Below are 21,634 nucleotides of genomic sequence, written 5' to 3' on the forward strand. Positions count from 1 at the left end.
TCATTCTCTGTTCTGTTCATTGATCTCTGTATCTCTCTCTCCATCAATGCCAATCTTGATTACTGTGACCATACAGTAAGTCAGCATCATGAACAATGATGCCTCCCATTTTATTTTTTTGTTGAAATTGTTTTAGGTATTTTACCTCCTTTGCCTTTCCATACAAATTTAGAATTAACTTATCTATGCTTACATAATATTTGTGAGGATTTTTAAAGACATGATTTAAACCTATCAATCAGTATGCAGAAAATCTCTATCTTTACCAAGTCACATCTTTCAGTATTATGAAAGCAATATGTGTTTATTTAGGTTTTCTTTGATTCTTTTCACCCACATTTAGTTTTCAGCACTGGAAAACCGTGTATGTTTTGTTAAATATACATCTAAAGTATTTCACCTTCTTTGTGTGATTATAATTGTTATGGTTTTTTTAATGTGTTTTGACATATTCTTATTATATAGAAATGTGGTTGATTTTTGGTGATCTTATTTCCTGTAACCTAGCTTAGCTCATTTATTAGATGCAGAAGTGTTCTTTTTATGTTCCTCAAGATTTTCTACATTGACAATTACAGAACCTGAAATAGGGATGCTCCTATTTTTATCTTTCCAATCTTACAACTTTATTTCTTTGTTTTATATTTTTGCACTAGCTAGGATTTCTAGTAAGATGTTAAATAAGAGTGGTGTCTTGTTCCTGATGTTAGGGGCGAGCATTAAGTCTTTCACCATTTAAATATTTATACATACATTTTTCATAATGAAAACTGTATATATTTAAGTGTGATGTTTTGATTTATGTATACATTGTGAAGTGATTATGACAAATGAATTAACATATCTATCCTTTCCCAGAGTTTCTTTGTGTATGTGTGTGTGTTTGTGTTAAGAACAATGAATGCGTGGAGCACTGGGTGTGGTACAAAAAACAATGAATACTGTTACGCTGAAAAGAAATAAGAAAAAAAGAACAATGAATTATAGAACACTACATCAAAAACTAATGAAGTACTGTATGGTGACTAACATAACGTCAAAAAAAAAGAACATGTAAGATCTACTTTTTTTTTCATTTATTTATTTTCAGCATAACAGTATCATTATTTTTTCACCACACTCAGTGCTCCATGCAATCCGTGCCCTCTATAATACCCACCACCTGGTACCCCGACCTCCCACCCCCCCCGCCACTTCAAACCCCTCAGATTGTTTTTCAGAGTCCATAGTCTCTCATGATTCACCTCCCCTTCCAATTTACCCCAAACCCCTTCTCTCTAACTGCCCATGTCCTCCATGTTTTTGTTATGCTCCACAAATAAGGGAAACCATATGATAATTGACTCTCTCTGCTTGACTTATTTCACTCAGCATAATCTCTTCCAGTCCCGTCCATGTTGCTACAAATGTTGGGTATTCGTCCTTTCTGATGGAGGCATAATACTCCATAGTGTATATGGACCACATCTTCCTTATCCATTCATCCGTTGAAGGGCATCTTGGTTCTTTCCACAGTTTGGCAACTGTAGCCACTGCTGCTATAAACATTGGGGTACAGATGGCCTTCTTTTCACTACATCTGTATCTTTGGGGTAAATACCCAGGAGTGCAATGGCAGGGTCATAGGGAAGTTCTATTTTTAATTTCTTGAGAAATCTCCACGCTGTTCTCCAAAGAGGCTGTACCAACTTGCATTCCCACCAACAGTGTAAGAGGGTTCCCCTTTCTCCACATCCTCTCCAACACATGTTGTTTCCTGTCTTGCTAAATTTGGCCATTCTACTAAGATCTACTTTTAAAGCAAATTGCAAATGTATAGTATAGTATTAATAATTATAATCACCATATAGTATATTCAGTCTCTAGAACTTTTTCATCTCATTAACAAAAGCTTGTACCATTTGATTTCTATCTTTCTTTTGCTCCTGATAACTACCATTCCACTATTTGTTACTGTGCTTGACTTTATTTTTCTAGATTCCACTTATAATTGAGATCTTGCAAATCCTGTCCTTCTGTATCTGGTTTAGTGCCCTTAGCATGTTGTCCCTGTTGTCCAGGTTCATCCATGCTTGGAAATGGCAGGATTTCCTTCCTTTTTAAGGCCAAGTAATATTTTATTGTCTTTATCCATTCATCATTCCCTTTACATTTAAAGTAATTATTGATAAGGATTTACTATTGTCATTTGTTAGTCCTGGTGTTTCATAGATCAATTATTCCTGGTACACATCTTTCTTTTTTAATTTCACTATTTTTTTACAGTGCTATGCTTTAATTTTTTCCCCTCTTTTTCTTTTCTTTATCTGCTCTATGTTTTTGTTTTGCAGTTACCAGGAGGTTTACATAAAATATCTTCTAGACATAGTAGTCTGTTTTAAGTGACTAAGAATTTAACGTGTTTATTTTCAAACTCAATGCTTTTATTCCTCCCCCACCAATTTTATGTTTTTGATGTCACAATTTACATATCTTATATTGTGTATTTAACAAATTCTTTTAACTGTAGTTTTAAAAATTATTTGTGTCTTAAACTTTCACTAGAGTTATAAGTAATTTGTATATCACCAGTATAATACCACTGTATTCTGAATTTATGCATTTATATGTACCAGAGAGATTTATACTTTCATGTGATTTCATGTTACTACTAACTGTCCTTTTGTTTTTCAGCTCGAAGGACTCCCTTTAGTATTTCTTGTAAGGCAGGCTTAGTGGTAATGAATTCTGTCCACTTTTGTTTGTCTGGAAATGTCTTTATCTCTCTCACATTTCTGAAAGTCTTGTTTCTCTGGGTAAGGTATTCTTAGTTGGGATGTTTTTCAGCATTTCAAATAAATCATCCACTGTCTTCTGCCTTTCATGATTTCCACTGGGGATTCCACTGATAGCCCCATAGTGTTTCCTTGTATGTGATGAGCTTCTTTTCTCTTGCTGCTTTCAAGACTTTTTCTTTGGGTTTAATTTTTGACAATTTTATTATAATATCTCTTGTAGAAGTTTTTTTCAGATTCAGTCTTATTGGGGACTTTAAGCCTCATGACTCAAGATTTCCATACATTTCTCTAGGTTTGAGAAATTTTCAGGCATTGTTTCTTTTAGTAAGATTTCTCTACTGGGGGAAATCCCTACTGGGACTCCCATAATATGAATGTTGTTTCACTTGATGGTGTCCTGTAAGTCCTGTAGGCTTTCCCCCCCAATTCTTTTCATTTTTGTTTCCCACTCTGACTGGATAATTTAAAATAATCGAGGAGGGCATTGGTTGGTTCATGCATTTGGGAGCCACACGACTGCATGATCCTTGGCAACAAGAGCAGAGGAGGGTTCTTTGTGGCTGCGGTAGCAATTGGGGTCTTCAGCATCACCCCCAGATCCAGCACCAGGAGACTGGAGAAGGAGAATGGTGGCCAGAGTTGGTGCTATGCACACACTCATCTGGAGGGCTGAAAGCAGGCTCATGCCCCAAACAGAGTAGTGCCAGTGGTGGGGGCTGTACCAACTGTGGGCACACAGGTAGCTTTGAGTTCCTGAGCAGTCTGTGTGCACTCACGTGGCTTCAGGGCTAGCCAGTATGGCATGCATAGCAGTGGGGCTTTTAACTAGAGGATAGGCTGGCAGTGTGTAGGTGTGCATTTTCAGGGTTTAGCTGTGATCTCAAGTGTCAGTGCAGTCCAGTGACAGGATTCAGGCCTGGTCTCAGGCCCAGAAACTGCTGGGGCTTGGGCTGGTGTTGTCCGTATGCACCATCATAAAGGCGAAGACTGGCTGGTGGTGTAGATTTGGAGCTCACAGTGTTGGTGGTGGCACTGGCTGAGGCAACTCGTGTGAGTGCAGATGGGACACAGCAGGACTCTGGAACCTTGAGTATGCAAGTGTGAAAACCTCTGGGACTATCAGCAGCAAAATCTTAGAGGGTACATAGTGCTGGGCCAACTGTTCATCTCAGCAACAAAGCGTTCTGGAGACTTCTGCAGAGCAGGACACAGAGAAGTATGGTCACTCCTTCCACTTAATGGATACTGGTAGTCCTGCCTTCTTTGTTCCTAGCTATATCTAGCTGTGTCAGCCATGCCAGTCTCTGGGAGGTTTGAAACCAAAACAGGTCATTTGTGTCATGCCCTGAAGGGCTGGGGCTAATGGTTGCTCACCTTTCTGCTGTTCCCCAGGAAGGGGAACTATCTCAGGTCAGAGAGGGTCCTCTTAGTGCTGAGCAGTGCTGACCTGGGTCATGGGGTGATGCAGGCAAAATAAAGCTCTTCTCCCTACTTTTCTTGTACAGTTATTCTTAGGAGTTTTGCTCCACTGTGTTGTTGAAGCTTTTTGAATGGACTCCTATGCCCTGGAGCCCATTTTTTTTCTGGATAGCTGTCTTATTGTTGTTATTTGTGGGATGACAGAGGCTGAAGTGTCCTGTTTCATCATCTTAGTGATATAACATCAGTTTGTCCTCACTGAGGTGATGTTAGCCGTAAGGTTTTTAGATGCTTGTTATTAAGTTGAGGAACTTTCTGTTTTTTCTTAGTTGGTGAATTTTTATCATGAAATGGTGTTAGAAGTATCCATTTTATTTTTATTGTATTTTCATTAAAAAAATTTAAAATTAAGGTTCAATTAATTAACATATACTGTATTATTAGTTTCAGAGGTAGAATTCAGTAATTCATCAGTTGCATACAACACCCAGTGCTCTTTACTTCATTACTTAATGCCCATCATGTAGTTACCCCATCCCCTAAACCCCCTCCCCACTAGCAACTTCGTCTGTTCCCTATAGTTAAAGAGTGTCTTATGGTTTGCCTCCTCTGTTTTTATCTTATTGTATTTTTCCTTCCCTTCTATGTTCATCTGTTTTGTTTCTTAAATTCCACATATGAGTGAAATCATATTATTGGCTTTCTCTGATTAACTTATTTTCCTTAGCATAATGCCCTCTAGTTCCATCTATGTTGTTGCAAATGGCACAATATTATTCATTTTGATGGCTAAATAATATTCCATGTATACGATATAGACACACACACACACACACACACACACACACACACACACCATGTCTCATTATCCACTCCACTGTCAATGGACATCTGGGCTCTTTCTGTATTTTGGCAATTGTGCACATTGTTGCTATAATCATTGGGGTGCATGTGTTCCTTCAAATCTATGTTTGATCTATGTTTGTATCCTTCTGATAAATACCTAGTAGTCCAGTTGCAGGGTCATAGGATAGCTCTATTTTTAAGTTTTTGAGGAATCTCCATACTGTTTTCCAGAGTGGTGCACCAGTCTGCATTTTTACCAATAGTGTAAGAGTGTTCTCTTTCTCTGTATCCTTGCCAACACTTGTTGTTCCCTGAGTTGTTAACTTTAGCCATGGAGATATCTATTTTAAAACAAAATATAGTTTTATAAAATAGAAGAAATATTCAAACTGATTGGCTTGCTAGATCAATCCCAAGATGAGAAATAGAGCCATTTCTCTCTTTTTCCTTATGTTTGTTTGGGAAAAATACAGGGGGAAGAGATTTCCATGTTACTGTATCCATTTCTTCACAAAATCAAACAGATTCCTAATCTTTTTAGTGTTAACTACAATGCTTTTTTTTTTTTTTAAATCACCATATCAAGACATCCAATTTTTGAGTTTCATATGCTGTGGATATATGAAAAAGGTAGAACTGGTCTGAGGCAACATACAGTTTGCCAGGCTATTTGGCTGCCTTCCACCAATCCAATCTATTCTGCACAGTTTAAGAGAATGTACTAGGTGGTAATCCTGTGTATTCCCCTGGAGGAGTAGTTTCCCTGACAAATTCTCTCATACGACATATACACTGAAATGAAGATGGAATATAAAGGCTGGAAAGCACAGCAGGTGGCTGGATGTGTCCTCAGCCTTGCAAAAAGCTAGGCATTTGGGATAAGTCTCTGTTGATCACCTACCATAGGGCCTACAACGAAGTTGATGATCACAAAATATTTGTTGAATAATTTCTGCCTGTTTAACAAATTTTCCACAACCTTTGAGACCTCCAAGACTTATGTAGGGCAAATTGTGTTTTTCTTTGACTCTAGGCTCTTGGTCCAGTTGGATTTATGAAAAGTTCAATCTCTTTGTCTGAGGATGAAGAATGGAAGAGGATGCGAACATTGTTGTCCCCTACTTTCACTAGTGGAAAGCTCAAGGAGGTAAGAAAAGAAGACGTTCAATTAGAAAGTAAGGAATACATCTGGGAGCAGGTAGGAAATACAATCATAGTCCATCTCAAAGGGGAAGTCTGCAGAATTTGGGCTTCATAAAAATGGCCTTTTTAATGTCCTATAACAGACATGATAAGATTTGTTATTACAAATCACTGCTCCATGCTTGTGAGAGCCACATCATTCTAGGACTTGATTCTCAGATTTAACTTCAGGTGGTGTTGTATTTTGTGTGTAGATGTTCTCCATCATTAGCCAGTATGGAGATGTGTTGGTGAAGAACGTGAGGAAGGAGGCCGAGAAAGGCAAACCTGTCAACTTGAAAGAGTAAGTAGGAGTGCAGCTGCTGGGATTCCAGCTCTGTCATGACATTTTCCAGCTGCTGCCACAGAGCCAACTGCCACTGTTGAGTCACTCCAGTGAAGCAGCTGAAGTATGCATGTGGTGTTACAACTCCAGTGGGCCAGTCAAGAAGAGGTAGCTTACCTAAAAAGCAGGACAGTCAGAAGAGAAAGGGTCTTCTTTAGTGTATATGAGGTAGGATTAATTTATCTGCTTAACTGTCACCTTGGATATTCTGGAAGACCACAATACATGATTGGAAAAAAAAATGTACCAAATATTTGAGTGTAGAGGGTATGTATGGTGGGAGGGGAAGGTACTTGGTACATATTGATGGGCACTGGGTGGAGTAAGAACATTAATATGTGGAACTTGGAACAACTTAAGACCCTTCTTGATTTTGTTGAGGATATTAGCAAAACACTAGATATTAATTCTCATGACCAGCTGTCCTTCTTTCAGTCTCAAAAAAGAGAAGGCCCTGCTCATGTAATGGGATGGTGACACTATATGTGTGTATGTGTATATATATATAAGTGTGTGTGTGTGTACACACATGCATACATGTATAATATACATAAAATAAAAAATATTTATTTATTTTTTCCCAACTTGGGATTTTTTTTAATTATATAATTTTTTAAAAAGATTTTATTTATTTATTTGACACAGAGAGATCACAAGCAGGCAGAGAGGCAGGCAGAGAGTGAGAGAGAGGAAGCAGGCTCCCTGCTGAGCAGAGAGTCTGATGCGGGGCTTGATCCCAGGACCCTGAGATCATGACCTGAGCCAAAGGCAGGGGCTTAACCCACTGAGCCACCCAGGCGTCCCCCAACTTGGGATATTTTAAATTATGCAGGATGAACAGATGTACATTGGGATTGTCCTAGGAAAACTATTGGCATGTGGTCACTTAACTATGGAATCCCCTAAATCAATTTTGGTGTGACTTAATATATATCTTTAAAGTATAAACATTCTTAGTTCTTACATTTTCCAAAAATGAATGAGTCCTCAGGACAATCTCAGATTGATGAAGATGAGACAGAGTGGGTCTTTCAGGACACTTAGCCAGGGTGTAGAGAAGAAGGGATTGTGGTCCTTGCAGCACAGAACAGGGTGTTGGTGTTCTATAATGTGCTGAAGAGGAATCAGCTCTGAGCACAGATACTGTGGTGAGAGAAGATCCAGATCAATTTCACGGTTCTTGACTTCATGAGGAAGAGTTAATTATCCTACCATTTGTCCTGCTCAGACACAGTGCTTATCCACCTTCTGCTGCCCATACTCAAAGCATGCTACTGTAATTTGTCCAACTTTGGGTCTCTATCCCTCCGTGACTTAGCTCCTTGAGCTCAGAAGTGTGTCTAACATGTCACAGTGTCCCCATCACTCCTAGCACAAGACCAGCTGCATCATTGGCACCTCACAAGCACCTCATGAGTGAGTGTGATGGCATCTAGACTCTTCAGATGATGCAGAAGATGGTTTTGAATGTGTGGGTTTTCTCTTGACTGGACATTGGAATCTACGTGCACTTTTTGCTGCATGTGTTGGATTAAGATAGTAAAGAGGTGGTGATTTTAATTACACATGTTTTTTCTTTCTCTCACAGCATCTTTGGGGCCTACAGCATGGATGTGATTACCAGCACATCATTTGGAGTGAACATTGATTCCCTCAACAACCCAAAGGATCCCTTCGTGGAAAATACTAAGAAGCTCTTAAAATTTGATTTCCTTGATCCATTATTATTCTCAATAAGTACGTTCAGTACTAGTTTTCTTTTTTTCCTTCCTTCCTCTTTTTCCCTTTCTTCCTTCCTCCCTCACTTCTCTTCCTACCTTTCTACACCAATTTTACTGAGATATAACTTCATCTAACATATATGTTCCCCCTTTTAAAATGTACAGTTCAGTTTTACAGCCTGAGTGTTCATCATCCAAGGAATGGGTAATGAAAATGTGGTATGTATATACCATGAAGTCTTATTTAGCCATAAAAATGGAAAGACATTCTGTATTTGGACCACATGGATGGATCCCAAGGGCATTACAATAAATGAAATGAATCAGAGAAAGACAAATACTGTATGACCTCAATTACATGTGGAATAAAAAAATAGTACAAGAAACCAAGTCCTACAAAAAGGAGATCAGATTTGTGGTTATCAGAGGCAGGGGTTGGGGGTGGTACTTGAATGAAGGTGACCAAAGTTGCACACTTTCAGTTATAAGATAGATGAGTACTGGACTGTAAACACAATGTGGGGACTATAGTTAGCTCTGCTGTCTGATGTGTTTGTAGATTGCCAAGAGAATAGACTGTAGAAGTTCTCATCATAATGGCAGAAAAATTTGTTTTTTATAACTATATGAGATGATGGATGTTAACTAATCTTATTGTGATCATTTTTATATATGTATGTCAAGTGTATGCAGTACACCTTATCAGAAACAGTGCTGTATGTCTGTTATGATTCAAGGAATCTGAAAATTCTGCTTAGTGCCTTCAAAGATATGAGCAATTTGCTGCAGTCAATGGTTGGAATATTGTTGTCAACACAGAAATTCTGTACTTTATTGTTTGACTATCACTACCCACGTCTCTTAGCCCTAAGCAACCACTAATCTACTTTCTGTCTTGACAGATTAACCTCTTCTGGACTCTTCATACAGATAGAATCATATAACGTGTGATCTTTCTGGCTGCCTTCCTTCATTAGCATAATGTTTTCAAGTTTCATCCATGTTGCACCATCCATCAGAACTTTCTTTTTATGACAGAACAATATTTCATTGTATGGACATGCTGCATTTTGTTTGTCCTTTTATCATTTGATGGACATTTGGGTTGTTTCCAATTCTTGGCTATTGTGAACAGGGGTGCTATCCACATTCATGCACAGGTTTTTGCTTGAATACCTGTTTTCAACTCTTTTGGGTGTGTATTTGGAGGTAGACTTGTAAAAGTAACTTTGCTAAGTTTGTACAATGCTTTGCTTTATAACTTGCTGTGTTGCTAAAGTCTAGTGTTTTTAATTTAATAAGTAACTGCCAAACTGTTTTCCACAATAACGACACCATTTTACATTCCCACCCGTAAAATGTGAAGGTTCCAATCTCTACCCATCCTTTTTAAAAATATTTTTTATAGTCACCATACAGTACATCATAAGTTCCTGATGCAGTGTTCCACAATTCATTGTTGGGTATAACAGCCAGTGCTTCATGCAATTGTGCCCTCCTTAATACCCATCCAGCCTCACCCATCCCCCCAAACCCCTCCCCTCTAAAACTCTCAATTTGATTCCCCAAGTCCAGAGTCTCTCATGGTTTGTCTCCCTCTCTGATTTCTTCACATTCAATTTTCCCTCCCTTTTTCTGTAATCTTCCACACTATTCCTTATGTTCTACATATGAGTGAAACCATACGATAATTGTCTTTCTCTGCTTCACTTATTTCATTCAGCATAATCCCCTCCAGTTCCATCCATGTTGATGCAAATGGTGGGTATTGATCCTTTTTGATGGCTGAATAACATTCCATTGTGTGTATGTGTGCATGTATGTATGCATTATATGTATGTGTGTGTGTGTGTGTGTGTGTGTGTGTGTGTGTGTATCCCATATGTTCTTTATCCATTCGTCTGTTGAAGGGCATCTCAGCTCTTTCCACAGTTTGGATGTTGTGGACATTGCTGCTATGAACATTGGGGGGGGGGTACAGATGGCCCTTCTTTTCACTAAATCTTTATCTTTGGGGTAAATACCCAGGAGTGCAATGGCAGGGTCATAGGGAAGTTCTATTTTTAATTTCTTGAGGAATCTCCACACTGTTCTCCAAAGAGGCTGCACCAGCTTGCATTCCCACCAACAGTGGAAGAGGGTTCCCCTTTCTCCACATCCTCTCCAACACATGTTGTTTCCTGTCTTGCTAATTTTGGCCATTCTAACTGGTGTAAGGTGATATCTCAATGTGGTTTTAATTTGAATATCCCTGATGGCTAGTGATGATGAACATTTTTTCATGTGTCTGATAGCCATTTGTATGTCTTCTATGGAGAAGTGTCTGTTCATATCTTCTGCCCATTTTTTGCTATGATTGCCTGTTTTGTGTGTGTTGAGTTTGAGGAGTTCATTATAGATCCTGGATATCAACCTTTTGTCTGTACTGTCCTTTGCAAATATCTTCTCCCATTCCGTGGGTTGCCTCTTTGTTTTCTTGACTGTTTCCTTTGCTGTGCAGAAGCTTTTGATCTTGATGAAGTCCCAAAAGTTTATTTTTGCTTTTGTTTCCTTTGCCTTTGGAGACATATCTTGAAAGAAGTTGCTGTGGCTGATATTGAAGAGGTTACTGCCTATGTTCTCCTCTAGGATTCTGATGGATTCCTGTCTCATGTTGAGGTCTTTTATCCATTTTGAATTTATCTTTATGTACGGTGTAAGAGAATGGTTGAAATTCATTCTTCTACATATAGCTGTCCGGTTTTCCCAGCACCATTTATTGAAGAGACTGTCTTTTTTTTTTTTTTAAAGATTTTATTTATTTATTTGACAGAGAGAGAGAGATCTCAAGTAGGCAGAGAGACAGGCAGAGAGAAGGAGGGAAGCAGGCTCCCTACTGAGCAGAGAGCCCAATGCGGGGCTCAATCCCAGGACCCTGAGATCATGACCTGAGCTGAAGGCAGAGGCTTTAACCCACTGAGCCACCCAGGTGCCCCAGAAACTGTCTTTTTTCCACTGGATATTTTTTCCTGTTTTGTCGAAGATTAATTGACCATAGAGTTGAGGGTCCATATCTGGGCTCTCTATTCTGTTTCACTGGTCTATGTGTCTGTTTTTATGCCAGTACTGAAAATCTTCCTACCTCTTCTATTTTTTGAGGAATTTGTGCAAAATTAGTGTTGACTGCATTTTAAATATTTGCAAGAACTCACCTAAGAAACCATCTGGAGCTGAGCTTCTTTTTGTCAGTAGTTTCTTCACTACTAACTCTGTCTTTTTATTTGTCTTTCAGATTGCCTGTGTGTGTGTCATTTTATTCTAGTTTATCTTTTTCTAGGGATTTTCCCATTTTGTCTAATTTATTGGCATTCAGTTTCATAGTATTCCCTGTAGTCCTTTAAAAAAAAAAAAAGATTATTTATTTATTTATTTGACAGACAGAGATCACATGTAGACAGAGAGGCAGGCAGAGAGAGAGGAGGAAGCAGGCTCCTTGCTGAGCAGAGAGACCAATGTGGGGTTGGGATACAGGATCCCAGGACCCTGGGGGCATGACCTGATCAAAGGCAGAGGCTTTAACCCACTGAGCCACCCAACCGCCCCACCTCTGTAGTCCTTTTTATTTTTGTAATGTCAGCAGTAATCTCATCTTTCACTTCTGATGACAGTAATTACAATGTCTTCTCCTTTTTCCTTGGTTGTCTAGCTAAAGGTCTTTTGAAAGAATCAGCTTTGATTTCTTTGAATTTTCTCTTGTTTTTTAGTCTCTAATTCCTAAGTTTCTGCTCTTGTCTACATTATATGCTTCCTTCTGCTTGCTTTTAGTTTAGTGTGCTCTTGTATTTTCGGCATGTTTTTGACAGAAAGCTGGGTCATTGATTTGGATCTTGGTTCTATTTTTAGATAGGCATATATAATGTAGGCATATATAATGATAAATTTCTTTCTGGTCATTGCTTTTGATACATTGCATAAGTTTTGGTGTGTGGTTTCTTCATGCATATATTCTCCAAGTAATTCTAAAATGCCCTTTATGTTTCTTCTTTGCTGACTGGCTGTATAAGAATGTATTGTGTAATTTTCACAGATTCATGGGTTTTCCATGTTGTTTGTGTTTTTGTTTTCTAGTTTTACTCCATTATTGTTGAAGGGCATACTATGTATTATTCCATCCTGACACAATTTCTTAAATGGTGTGATATATTAAAGTAGCATATTATGGTCTTGTGTTTCCAAAGAGGCTCTAGTCCAAAATAAAAGGCTAAGAGATCCAAGAATATAATCCTCTTCCTTTGGTCACCCCATAGATGTGGCAGGAGACACTGATCTGACTGCTCTAATGGTGGCCTGTGTGTGTGACTTGCTGTGGCTTAGCCATTAGCTTGAAATTTTGAATAAATGACATAGAGGGAATAACCATGAATGTTGGTGTCTTTTAATCCTCAGGTTGGTAGACCAAATTATAATTGCTCTAGGAAAATTTTGCATTTTCATTGATATTTCCATTTTTTTTTCTTATAGTACTGTTTCCATTCCTTACCCCAGTTTTTGAAATGTTAAATATCTGGATATTTCCAAAAAGAGTTACTGATTTTTTCAAGAAATCTGTAGAACGGATGAAGGAAAGTCGCCTCAAAGATAAACAAAAGGTAAATACAGTGGTGGTTCCATGTGCATGTTAACTTTTGATCTTTTATTGAGCTGTATGCATCTGATGTGTACACTACTAAGTATGTTTTTATGGTAAACAGAGAACTCTAGAGTTTAGGGCAAGAGACTTCTAATGTTTTTAGAGACAACGAAAAGGTGGAGGTCAGGAGAGGAGATAAGAAGATGAGTCAGAGAGTGTTTAAAATTTAAGAATAAGTTTGCCAATGAGTATGTCAGTGCATAAACTTTGGTGAGAGAAAAGCTATCACTTCCCTTCAACAAATGGTCAAAGCATAAAAATTACTGTGTAAAATCATTTTCCTGGTAGTATAATTTTGCCATACACTGGCAAAGGATCCCTTCAATTCCACGTGTCTTTTCTTTCTTTTTTTTTTTTTTTAAGATTTTATTTATTTATTTGACAGAGAGAGATCACAAGTAGGCAGAGAGGCAGGCAGAGGGAAAGAGGAGGAAGCAGACTCCCTGCTGAGCAGAGAGCCTGATGCGGGACTCGATCCCAGGACCCTGAGATCATGACCTGAGCTGAAGGCAGCGGCTTAACACACTGAGCCACCCAGGCGCCCTCCACATGTCTTTTCTTACACGTTCTCTGGTAGATGGTCCCCTCAGGTGCCTGGTTATGTTAAATTTGAGGCTGTCATAGTCTGGAATGAGCAGGTGTCTTCTTTGGGCACTGAGGCTGCAAGCTGGCCAAGTAGGGTTAGCTGTTCTTAGGCCTGGTGGCAGGCACTAGGGTCTCTATAGGACAGGGAGATAGGACTGGTACCCCAGGATCTCTCTGTAGATTTTGCAGAGTTCTGAGAGGGTGGGGCATTGGAAGATGCTGACACAGAAGCTTCTGTGGACCCTGGGTGTAAAGGAGCCATAATCTCAGGAGAAAGTTAGGTTCTGCACCCCTGTTTATTTCTGACTTCACAAGTGACTTTTTGTCACTGAAATGTCTCTTTCTGTGTCCAGCACCGAGTGGATTTTCTTCAGCTGATGATTAACTCTCAGAATTCCAAAGAAATGGACACCCATAAAGGTAAGCCAGGAGAGCTTCAAAGGGCACTTGATGGGGTATCTCAGAGACGGGAGATGGTTCTGAGATACAGAGGAAGATTTTTAGTAGATGGAATATCAGAAAATCAAAGGAAGACACATGTTCAGATCAAACGGTAGCCAGAGCATTTTCAAGAACACAGCCACAGTTTGTTCAAAGCTCAAAGGGCAATGATAGTCAAAGATGGTATTTGACAAAAACAATTATTACTATGATGGTTGCAAATGATGACTTTCTTCTACATTTGGAGTGATAGTCCATTGTTAGGGTGAACTTTCCATTCATCACCATTATTGTATTTATTTATTTTTTATTTTTATTTTTATTTTTTTATTATATCTAGTTAGCCAGCATAGAGTATATCATGAGTTTTTTTTTTAAATTTTTTATTTTTTATATACATATATTTTTATCCCCAGGGGTACAGGTCTGTGAATCACCAGGTTTACACACTTCACAGCACTCACCAAATCACATACCCTCCCCAATGTCCATAATCCCACCCCCTTCTCCCCAACCCCCTCCCCCCGGCAACCCTCAGTTTGTTTTGGTAGGAGAAGAATCAGTGAAACAAGATGGGATTGGGAGGGAGACAAACCATAAGTGACTCTTAATATCATGAGTTTTTATGCAGTGTTCAACAATTGGCTAGTTGTGTATAATATCCAGTATTCTGAATTTGTCTATTTATAAATGGCAGTATGATCTCATATATTAATTACTTACTTAATCTCTTATATGATTTTTTAATTTAGATTGTTAATTTTATCAGCTTTGTCTCTGTAAGTCCTTTCATTTGGGTTCCTGTGTTCTTTTTTTCCTTTCAACTTCTTTTTTTTATGTTTTCAGTAGACTTTATTTATTTTAAAAGATTTAGTTTATTTGTTAGTGAGAGAGCTAACACAGGAGAGGGAGAGGCAGACAGAAAGAGAAGCAGTCTTCCTACTGAACAAGGAGACCAACAGGACTTTATCCCAGGACTCTGGGATCATGACCTGAGCTGAAGACAGACACTTAACTGACTGAGCCACACAGGCATCCCAATAGACATTATGTATTTTTTAAAAAGATTTTATTTATTTATTAGAGAGAGAGAGAGAGAGAGAGAATAAGAGGAGAGATGGTCAAAAGGAGAAGCAGACTCCCCATGGAGCTGGGAGCCCGATGTGGGACTTGATCCCAGGACTCTGGGATCATGACCTGAGCCAAAGGCAGTTGCTTAACCAACTGAGTCATCAGGCAGCCCTAGACTTTAATTTTTTTTCTTTGCTTATAATTTATTTAAAATTCAGTATTACTCTTGTGATTTAAGCATTTCTTCTGTGCTGCAATAAACTTTTTAAAAAATTTATTTATTTTCAGCATAACAGTATCATTATTTTTTTCACCACACCCAGTACTCCATGCAATCCGTGCCCTCGAAAATACCCACCACCTGGTACCTCGACCTCCCGCCCTCCCGCCACTTCAAACCCCTAAGATTGTTTTTCAGAGTCCATAGTCTCTCATGATTCACCTCCCCTTCCAATTTACCCCAAACCCCTTCTCTCTAACTGCCTATGTCCTCCATGCTTTTTGTTATGCTCCACAAATAAATGAAACCGTATGATAATTAACTCTCTCTGCTTGACTTATTTCACTCAGCATAATCTCTTCTAGTCCCATCCATGTTGCTACAAAAGTTGGGTATTTGTCCTTTCTGATGGAGGCATAATACTCCATAGTGTATATGGACCACAACTTCCTATCCATTCGTCCGTTGAAGGGCATCTTGGTTCTTTCCACAGTTTGGCGACCGTGGCCATTGCTGCTATAAACATTGGGGTACAGATGGCCCTTCTTTTCACTACATCTGTATCTTTGGGGTAAATACCCAGGAGTGCAATGGCAGGGTCATAGGGAAGTTCTATTTTTAATTTCTTGAGGAATCTCCACACTGTTCTCCAAAGTAGCTGCACCAACTTGCATTCCCACCAACAGTGTAAGAGGGTTCCCCTTTCTCCACATCCTCTCCAACACATGTTATTTCCTGTCTTGCTAATTTTGGCCATTCTACCTGATGTCAGGTGATATCTCAATGTGCTTTTAATTTGAATATCCCTGATGGCTAGTGATGATGGACATTTTTTCATGTGTCTGATAGCCATTTGTATGTCTTCTATGGAGAAGTGTCTGTCCATATCTTTTGCCCATTTTTTGATATGATTGTCTGTTTTGTGTGTGTTGAGTTTGAGGAGTTCATTATAGATCCTGGATATCAACCTTTTGTCTGTACTGTCCTTTGCAAATATCTTCTCCCATTCCGTGGGTTGCCTCTTTGTTTTCTTGACTGTTTCCTTTGCTGTGCAGAAGCTTTTGATCTTGATGAAGTCCCAAAAGTTGATCTTCGCTTTTGTTTCCTTTGCCTTTGGAGACATATCTTGAAAGAAGTTGCTGTGGCTGATATCGAAGAGGTTACTGCCTATGTTCTCCTCTAGGATTCTGATGGATTCCTGTCTCATGTTGAGGTCTTTTATTCATTTCGAGTTTATCTTTGTGTATGGTGTAAGAGAATGGTCAAGATTCATTCTTCTACATATAGCTGTCTAATTTTCCAAACACCATTTATTGGAGAAACTGTGCTTTTTCCACTGTATATTTTTTTCTGCTTTGTCGAAGACTAACCATTAGGGAGATTCAAATTAAAACCACATTTAGAAGGTGCTTTGGTGAGTGCTGTGAAGTGTGTAAACCTGGTGATTCACAGACCTGTACCCCTGGGGATAAAAATATATGTTTATAAAAAATAAAAAATTATATTAAAAAAAACCACCACATTTAGATACTATCTTACACCAGTTAGAATGGCCAAAATTAGCAAGACAGGAAACAAAATGTGTTGGAGAGGATGTGGAGAAAGGGGAACCCTCTTACACTGTTGGTGGAAATGCAAGTCGGTGCAGCCACTTTGGAGAACAGTGTGGAGATTCCTCAAGAAATTAAAAATAGAGCTGCCCTATGACCCTGCAATTGCACTCCTGGGGATTTACCCCAAAGATACAGATGTAGTGAAAAGAAGGGCCATCTGTACCCCAATGTTTATATCAGCAATGGCCACGGTCGCCAAACTGTGGAAAGAACCAAGATGCCCTTCAACGGACGAATGGATAAGGAAGATGTGGTCCATATACACTATGGAGTATTATGCCTCCATCAGAAAGGACGAATACCCAACTTTTGTAGCAACATGGACGGGACTGGAAGAGATTATGCTGAGTGAAATAAATCAAGCAGAGAGAGTTAATTATCATACGGTTTCACTTATTTGTGGATCATAACAAACAACATGGAGGACATGTGGAGATGGAGAGGAGAAAGGAGTTGAGGGAAATTGGAAGGGGAGGTGAACCATGAGAGACTATGGGCTCTGGAAAACAACCTGAAGGTTTTGAAGGGGCGGGTGGTGGGAGGTTGGGGGAGCCAGATGGTGGGTATTAAGGAGGACACGTATTGCATGGAGCACTGGGTGTGGTGCAAAAACAATGAGTACTGTTATGCTGAAAAGAAATAAAAAAAACAATAATAATAGTATACGCCATGGGAATAACCAAGTCAAGACAACTTCTGGGTTTTCTGGCTCTGTAAAATAGACATCAGAGTGCAAACCACTGTGAGTTTGACTCTGGATTGTTTTTAAATTTTCCCCCAAGGGAACTGTGTGTTTCAAATAGATTTCTCATCATCTAAAATGTGGTATTTTATATTCATCTGTTTTAGTTCAAATGTCTTTCTTCTCCTTTTAGCTCTGTCTGATCTGGAACTTGTGGCCCAATCTATTATCTTTATTTTTGCTGGCTATGAGTCCACTAGTACTTCTCTTTCTTTCCTTGTGTATGAATTGGCCACTCACCCTGATGTCCAACAGAAACTGCAGGAGGAGATTGATGCAACTTTCCCCAAGAAGGTGAGTGGGTATTACTGAGGAAGGAGTCAGAATAGGCTTGATTATATATCAGTAACAGATTAGCTCTCAAATCCGGTGTTTTCATAAAAAGGTTTACTTATAACACTCATTTGCATGTCCATCATGGGGGTGAGACTTTGCTTCATGTAGTTATTTGGTGGAACTGGGGAGAGAGGTTCCACTTTCTTATACCTGTATTATCTGGAACTTGGAAACTAATTGTTGGCTGGGGAACAAGGAACTAAACTCCCAGCTTATGAACAGACCTGGCCTCGGGGGCTGGAGTACCTTATTGGGCAAAGAGTGAACCCCCAGACCAATAATGAGGAGACCTTTCCAGCAACAGAGGTTGGGGCTAAGATCTGATTCCCTTCACAATATTCTCTAGAACTGAAATTGTGTTCCCTTAGTTGGTGGCATCCAGTCCTATCCCTCTCTTCCCCTATTTGTGTTGAAAGGAACTAGTGTCTCCCTCAGTTATAGTTTTTATGTAATACAGTGTTTCTCTCGAAATATTGTAAATATAATTGAAAAGATATAAAGCAGGATATTTCCACTAGAAGAGTTTATGTGGAAGAGGAGATATTTTCTGTTACCCATTCTTCTTCTATGGTGTGGGTGTGTGACCTCTGTTTTGAAAGGAGATGGTGACTTCAACATACTTCACTGATGACTAAGGATCAGAGGGAAGGCGAAATAAAATAAGATAAAGATAGGGAGGGAGACAAACTATAACTCTTAAGTATAGGAAACAAACTGGGGGTTTCTGGAGGGGAGTGGATGAGAGGATGGGGTAAGTGGGTGATCGGCATTAAGGAGGGCACCTGATGTAATGAGCACTGGGTGTTATATGCAAGTAATGAATTATTAAATTCTACACCTGGAACTCATAATACACTATATGTTAACTAAATTGAACTTAAATAAATAACTAAAAAAAAACCCATTAACTGTCACAGTCTAGTCTCTTTTGTTCACATGAGGAAGAAAAATCACTACCTAGGAAGGATTTCAGACCCTGATTAGGGGATTGTCCCAGCCGTCTCCCCTCGTCATTACTATTGCTCACATGTCAGCGGGCCACTGAGCAGGTCAAAGGACATGGTAGATATGAAAACGCCCATAAATGCCCTTTATCAAAATTCATGATTCTTAGATGTTCCTAACTTTAGTAGTAGTGTATAAAGTGAGTTGAATGATGATTCCACATCTCAATGTATCAAAATCTGTTTCTTTCCTTCCAGGCACCACCTACTTACGATGACCTTGTACAGATGGAGTATCTGGACATGGTGTTGAATGAAACTCTGAGATTATACCCAATTGGTGGTAGAATTGAGAGGGTCTGTAAGAAAGATGTGGAGATCAGTGGTGTGTTCATTCCCAAAGGGACAGTGGTGATGGTGCCAGTCTTTACTCTTCACCGAGACCAGGATCTCTGGCCAGAGCCTGAGGAGTTCCGTCCTGAAAGGTACAGGGAGCCCTGGATTGGGGAACCCCCCCCCTCATTTTGGAGGATATTCTGATATTTCCTTCGTATAGATGAGAAACATGTGGCTGACAATTATTTATTTATACATCTTTTTGTTTTTAGAAGTATTTTTTATTATGAGATGATCATTGTAAAAATTTTGCAAAGCCTAGTTGGGAAAAAAGAAGATTAATGTCATCACCAGTCACATACATCATTATTAATCATATGACATATGTCCTTGTGGATATTTTTCTATGCATATAGATTAATAAAAATTTAGATTTTTTTTAGTGTTCCAAGATTTACTGTTTATGCACCACACCAGTGCTATATGCAATATGTGTCCTCCTTGATACCCACCACCAGGCTCACTTAACCCCCCACCTACGTCCCCTCCAAAACTCTCAGTTTGTTTCTTAGAGTTCACAGTCTCCCATGGTTCATATCCCCCTCATATTTTCCCAATTCACTTTTCCTTGCCTTTTCCTAATGTCCTCCATCCTATTCCTTGTGCTCTACAAGTAAGCAAAACCATATAATTGACTTTCTCTGCTTGACTTATTTCACTCAGCATAATCTCCAACAGTCCTGTCCATGTTGATACAAAAGTTGGGTATTCATCCTTTCTGATGGGGGCATAATATTCCATTGTATGTAGAAGATTTTATGAAGATATGGTCCCTAGCTATATGTAGAAGAATGAAACTCGACCATTCTCTTACACCGTACACAAAGATAAACTCAAAATGGATAAAAGATCTCAGCGTGAGACAGGAATCCATCAGAATCCTAGAGGAGAACATAGGAAGTAACCTCTTCGATATCAGCCACAGCAACTTCTTTCAAAATATGTATCCAAAGGCAAAGGAAACAAAAGCAAAGATGAACTTTTGGGACTTCATCAAGATCAAAAGCTTCTGCACAGCAAAGGAAACAGTCAAAAAAACAAAGAGGCAACCCACGGAATGGGAGAAGATATTTGCAAATGACAGTATAGACAAAAGGTTGATATCCAGGATCTATAAAGAACTCCTGAAATTCAACACACACAAAACAGACAATCATATCAAAAAATGGGCAGAAGATATGAACAGACACTTCTCCAATGCAGACATACAAATGGCTATCAGACACATGAAAAAATGTTCATCATCACTAGCCATCAGGGAGATGCATATTAAAACCACATTGAGATACCACCTTACACCAGTTGGAATGGCCAAAATTAGCAAGACAGGAAACAAACATGTATTGGAGGGGATGTGGAGAAAGGGGAACCATTTTCCCACTGTTGGTGGGAATGCAAGTTGGTGCAGCTACTTTGGAGAACAGTGTGGAGATTCCTCAAGAAATTAAAAATAGAGCTTCCCTATGACCCTGCAATTTCACTCCTGGGGATTTACCCCAAAGATACAGATGTTGTGAAAAGAAGGGCCATCTGTACCCCAATGTTTATAGCTGCAATGGCCACGGTTGCCCAACTGTGGAAAGAACCAAGGTGCCCTTCAATGGACGAATGGATAAGGAAGATGTGGTCCATATACACTATGGAATATTATGCCTCATCAGAAAGTATGGATACCCAACTTTTGTAGCAACATGGACAGGACTGGAAGAGATTATGCTGAGTGAAATAAGTCAAGCAGAGAGAGTCAATTATCATATGGTTTCACTTATTTGTGGAGCATAACAAACAACATGGAGGACATGTGGAGATGGAGAGGAGAAGGGAGTTGAGGGAAAATGGAAGGGGAGATGAACCATGAGAGACTATGGGCTCTGGAAAACAACCTGAAGGTTTTGAAGGGGCGGGGGTTGGGAGGTTGGGGGCGTCATGTCGTGGGTATTATGGAGGGCACGTATTGCATGGAGCACTGGGTGTGGTGCATAAACAATGAATTCTGTGACACGGAAAATAAATAAATTAATTGATTAAAAAAAGATATGGTCCCTGTATACAATGATATTATATTTTTTAACTACTTAATGTAACAGTAAGCTTTAAACAACATACTGTATTTGTGTTTGTGATTATGCTTATATCATAGTATATATTATCATTATCCTTTTTTTTCACTTTGTTTATTTTTTTTTAATTTTTAATTAATTTTTTATTTTTTATAAACATATATTTTTATCCCCAGGGGTACAGGTCTGTGAATCACCAGGTTTACACACTTCACAGCACTCACCAAAGCACATACCCTCCCTAATGTCCATAACCCCACCCCCTT

At 39.1% G+C, this 21,634-nt stretch overlaps 1 protein-coding gene across 1 annotated transcript in view; it reads left to right on the forward strand.

Annotated features, from left to right (window-relative positions):
• LOC132026519 (cytochrome P450 3A12) overlaps window positions 1–21,634 on the forward strand; it is a 43,729-nt gene that overhangs the window by 14,470 nt on the left and 7,625 nt on the right. The window contains exons 5-11 of the mRNA XM_059414480.1: window positions 6,076–6,189; window positions 6,440–6,528; window positions 8,159–8,307; window positions 12,792–12,919; window positions 13,899–13,965; window positions 17,766–17,926; window positions 19,171–19,397. Of these exons, the coding sequence (XP_059270463.1) occupies window positions 6,076–6,189; window positions 6,440–6,528; window positions 8,159–8,307; window positions 12,792–12,919; window positions 13,899–13,965; window positions 17,766–17,926; window positions 19,171–19,397 (935 nt within the window). The remainder of the gene's footprint in view (window positions 1–6,075; window positions 6,190–6,439; window positions 6,529–8,158; window positions 8,308–12,791; window positions 12,920–13,898; window positions 13,966–17,765; window positions 17,927–19,170; window positions 19,398–21,634) is intronic.

Source organism: Mustela nigripes, chromosome 11 (assembly GCF_022355385.1).
Source record: "Mustela nigripes isolate SB6536 chromosome 11, MUSNIG.SB6536, whole genome shotgun sequence".
NCBI lineage: Eukaryota > Metazoa > Chordata > Mammalia > Carnivora > Mustelidae > Mustela > Mustela nigripes.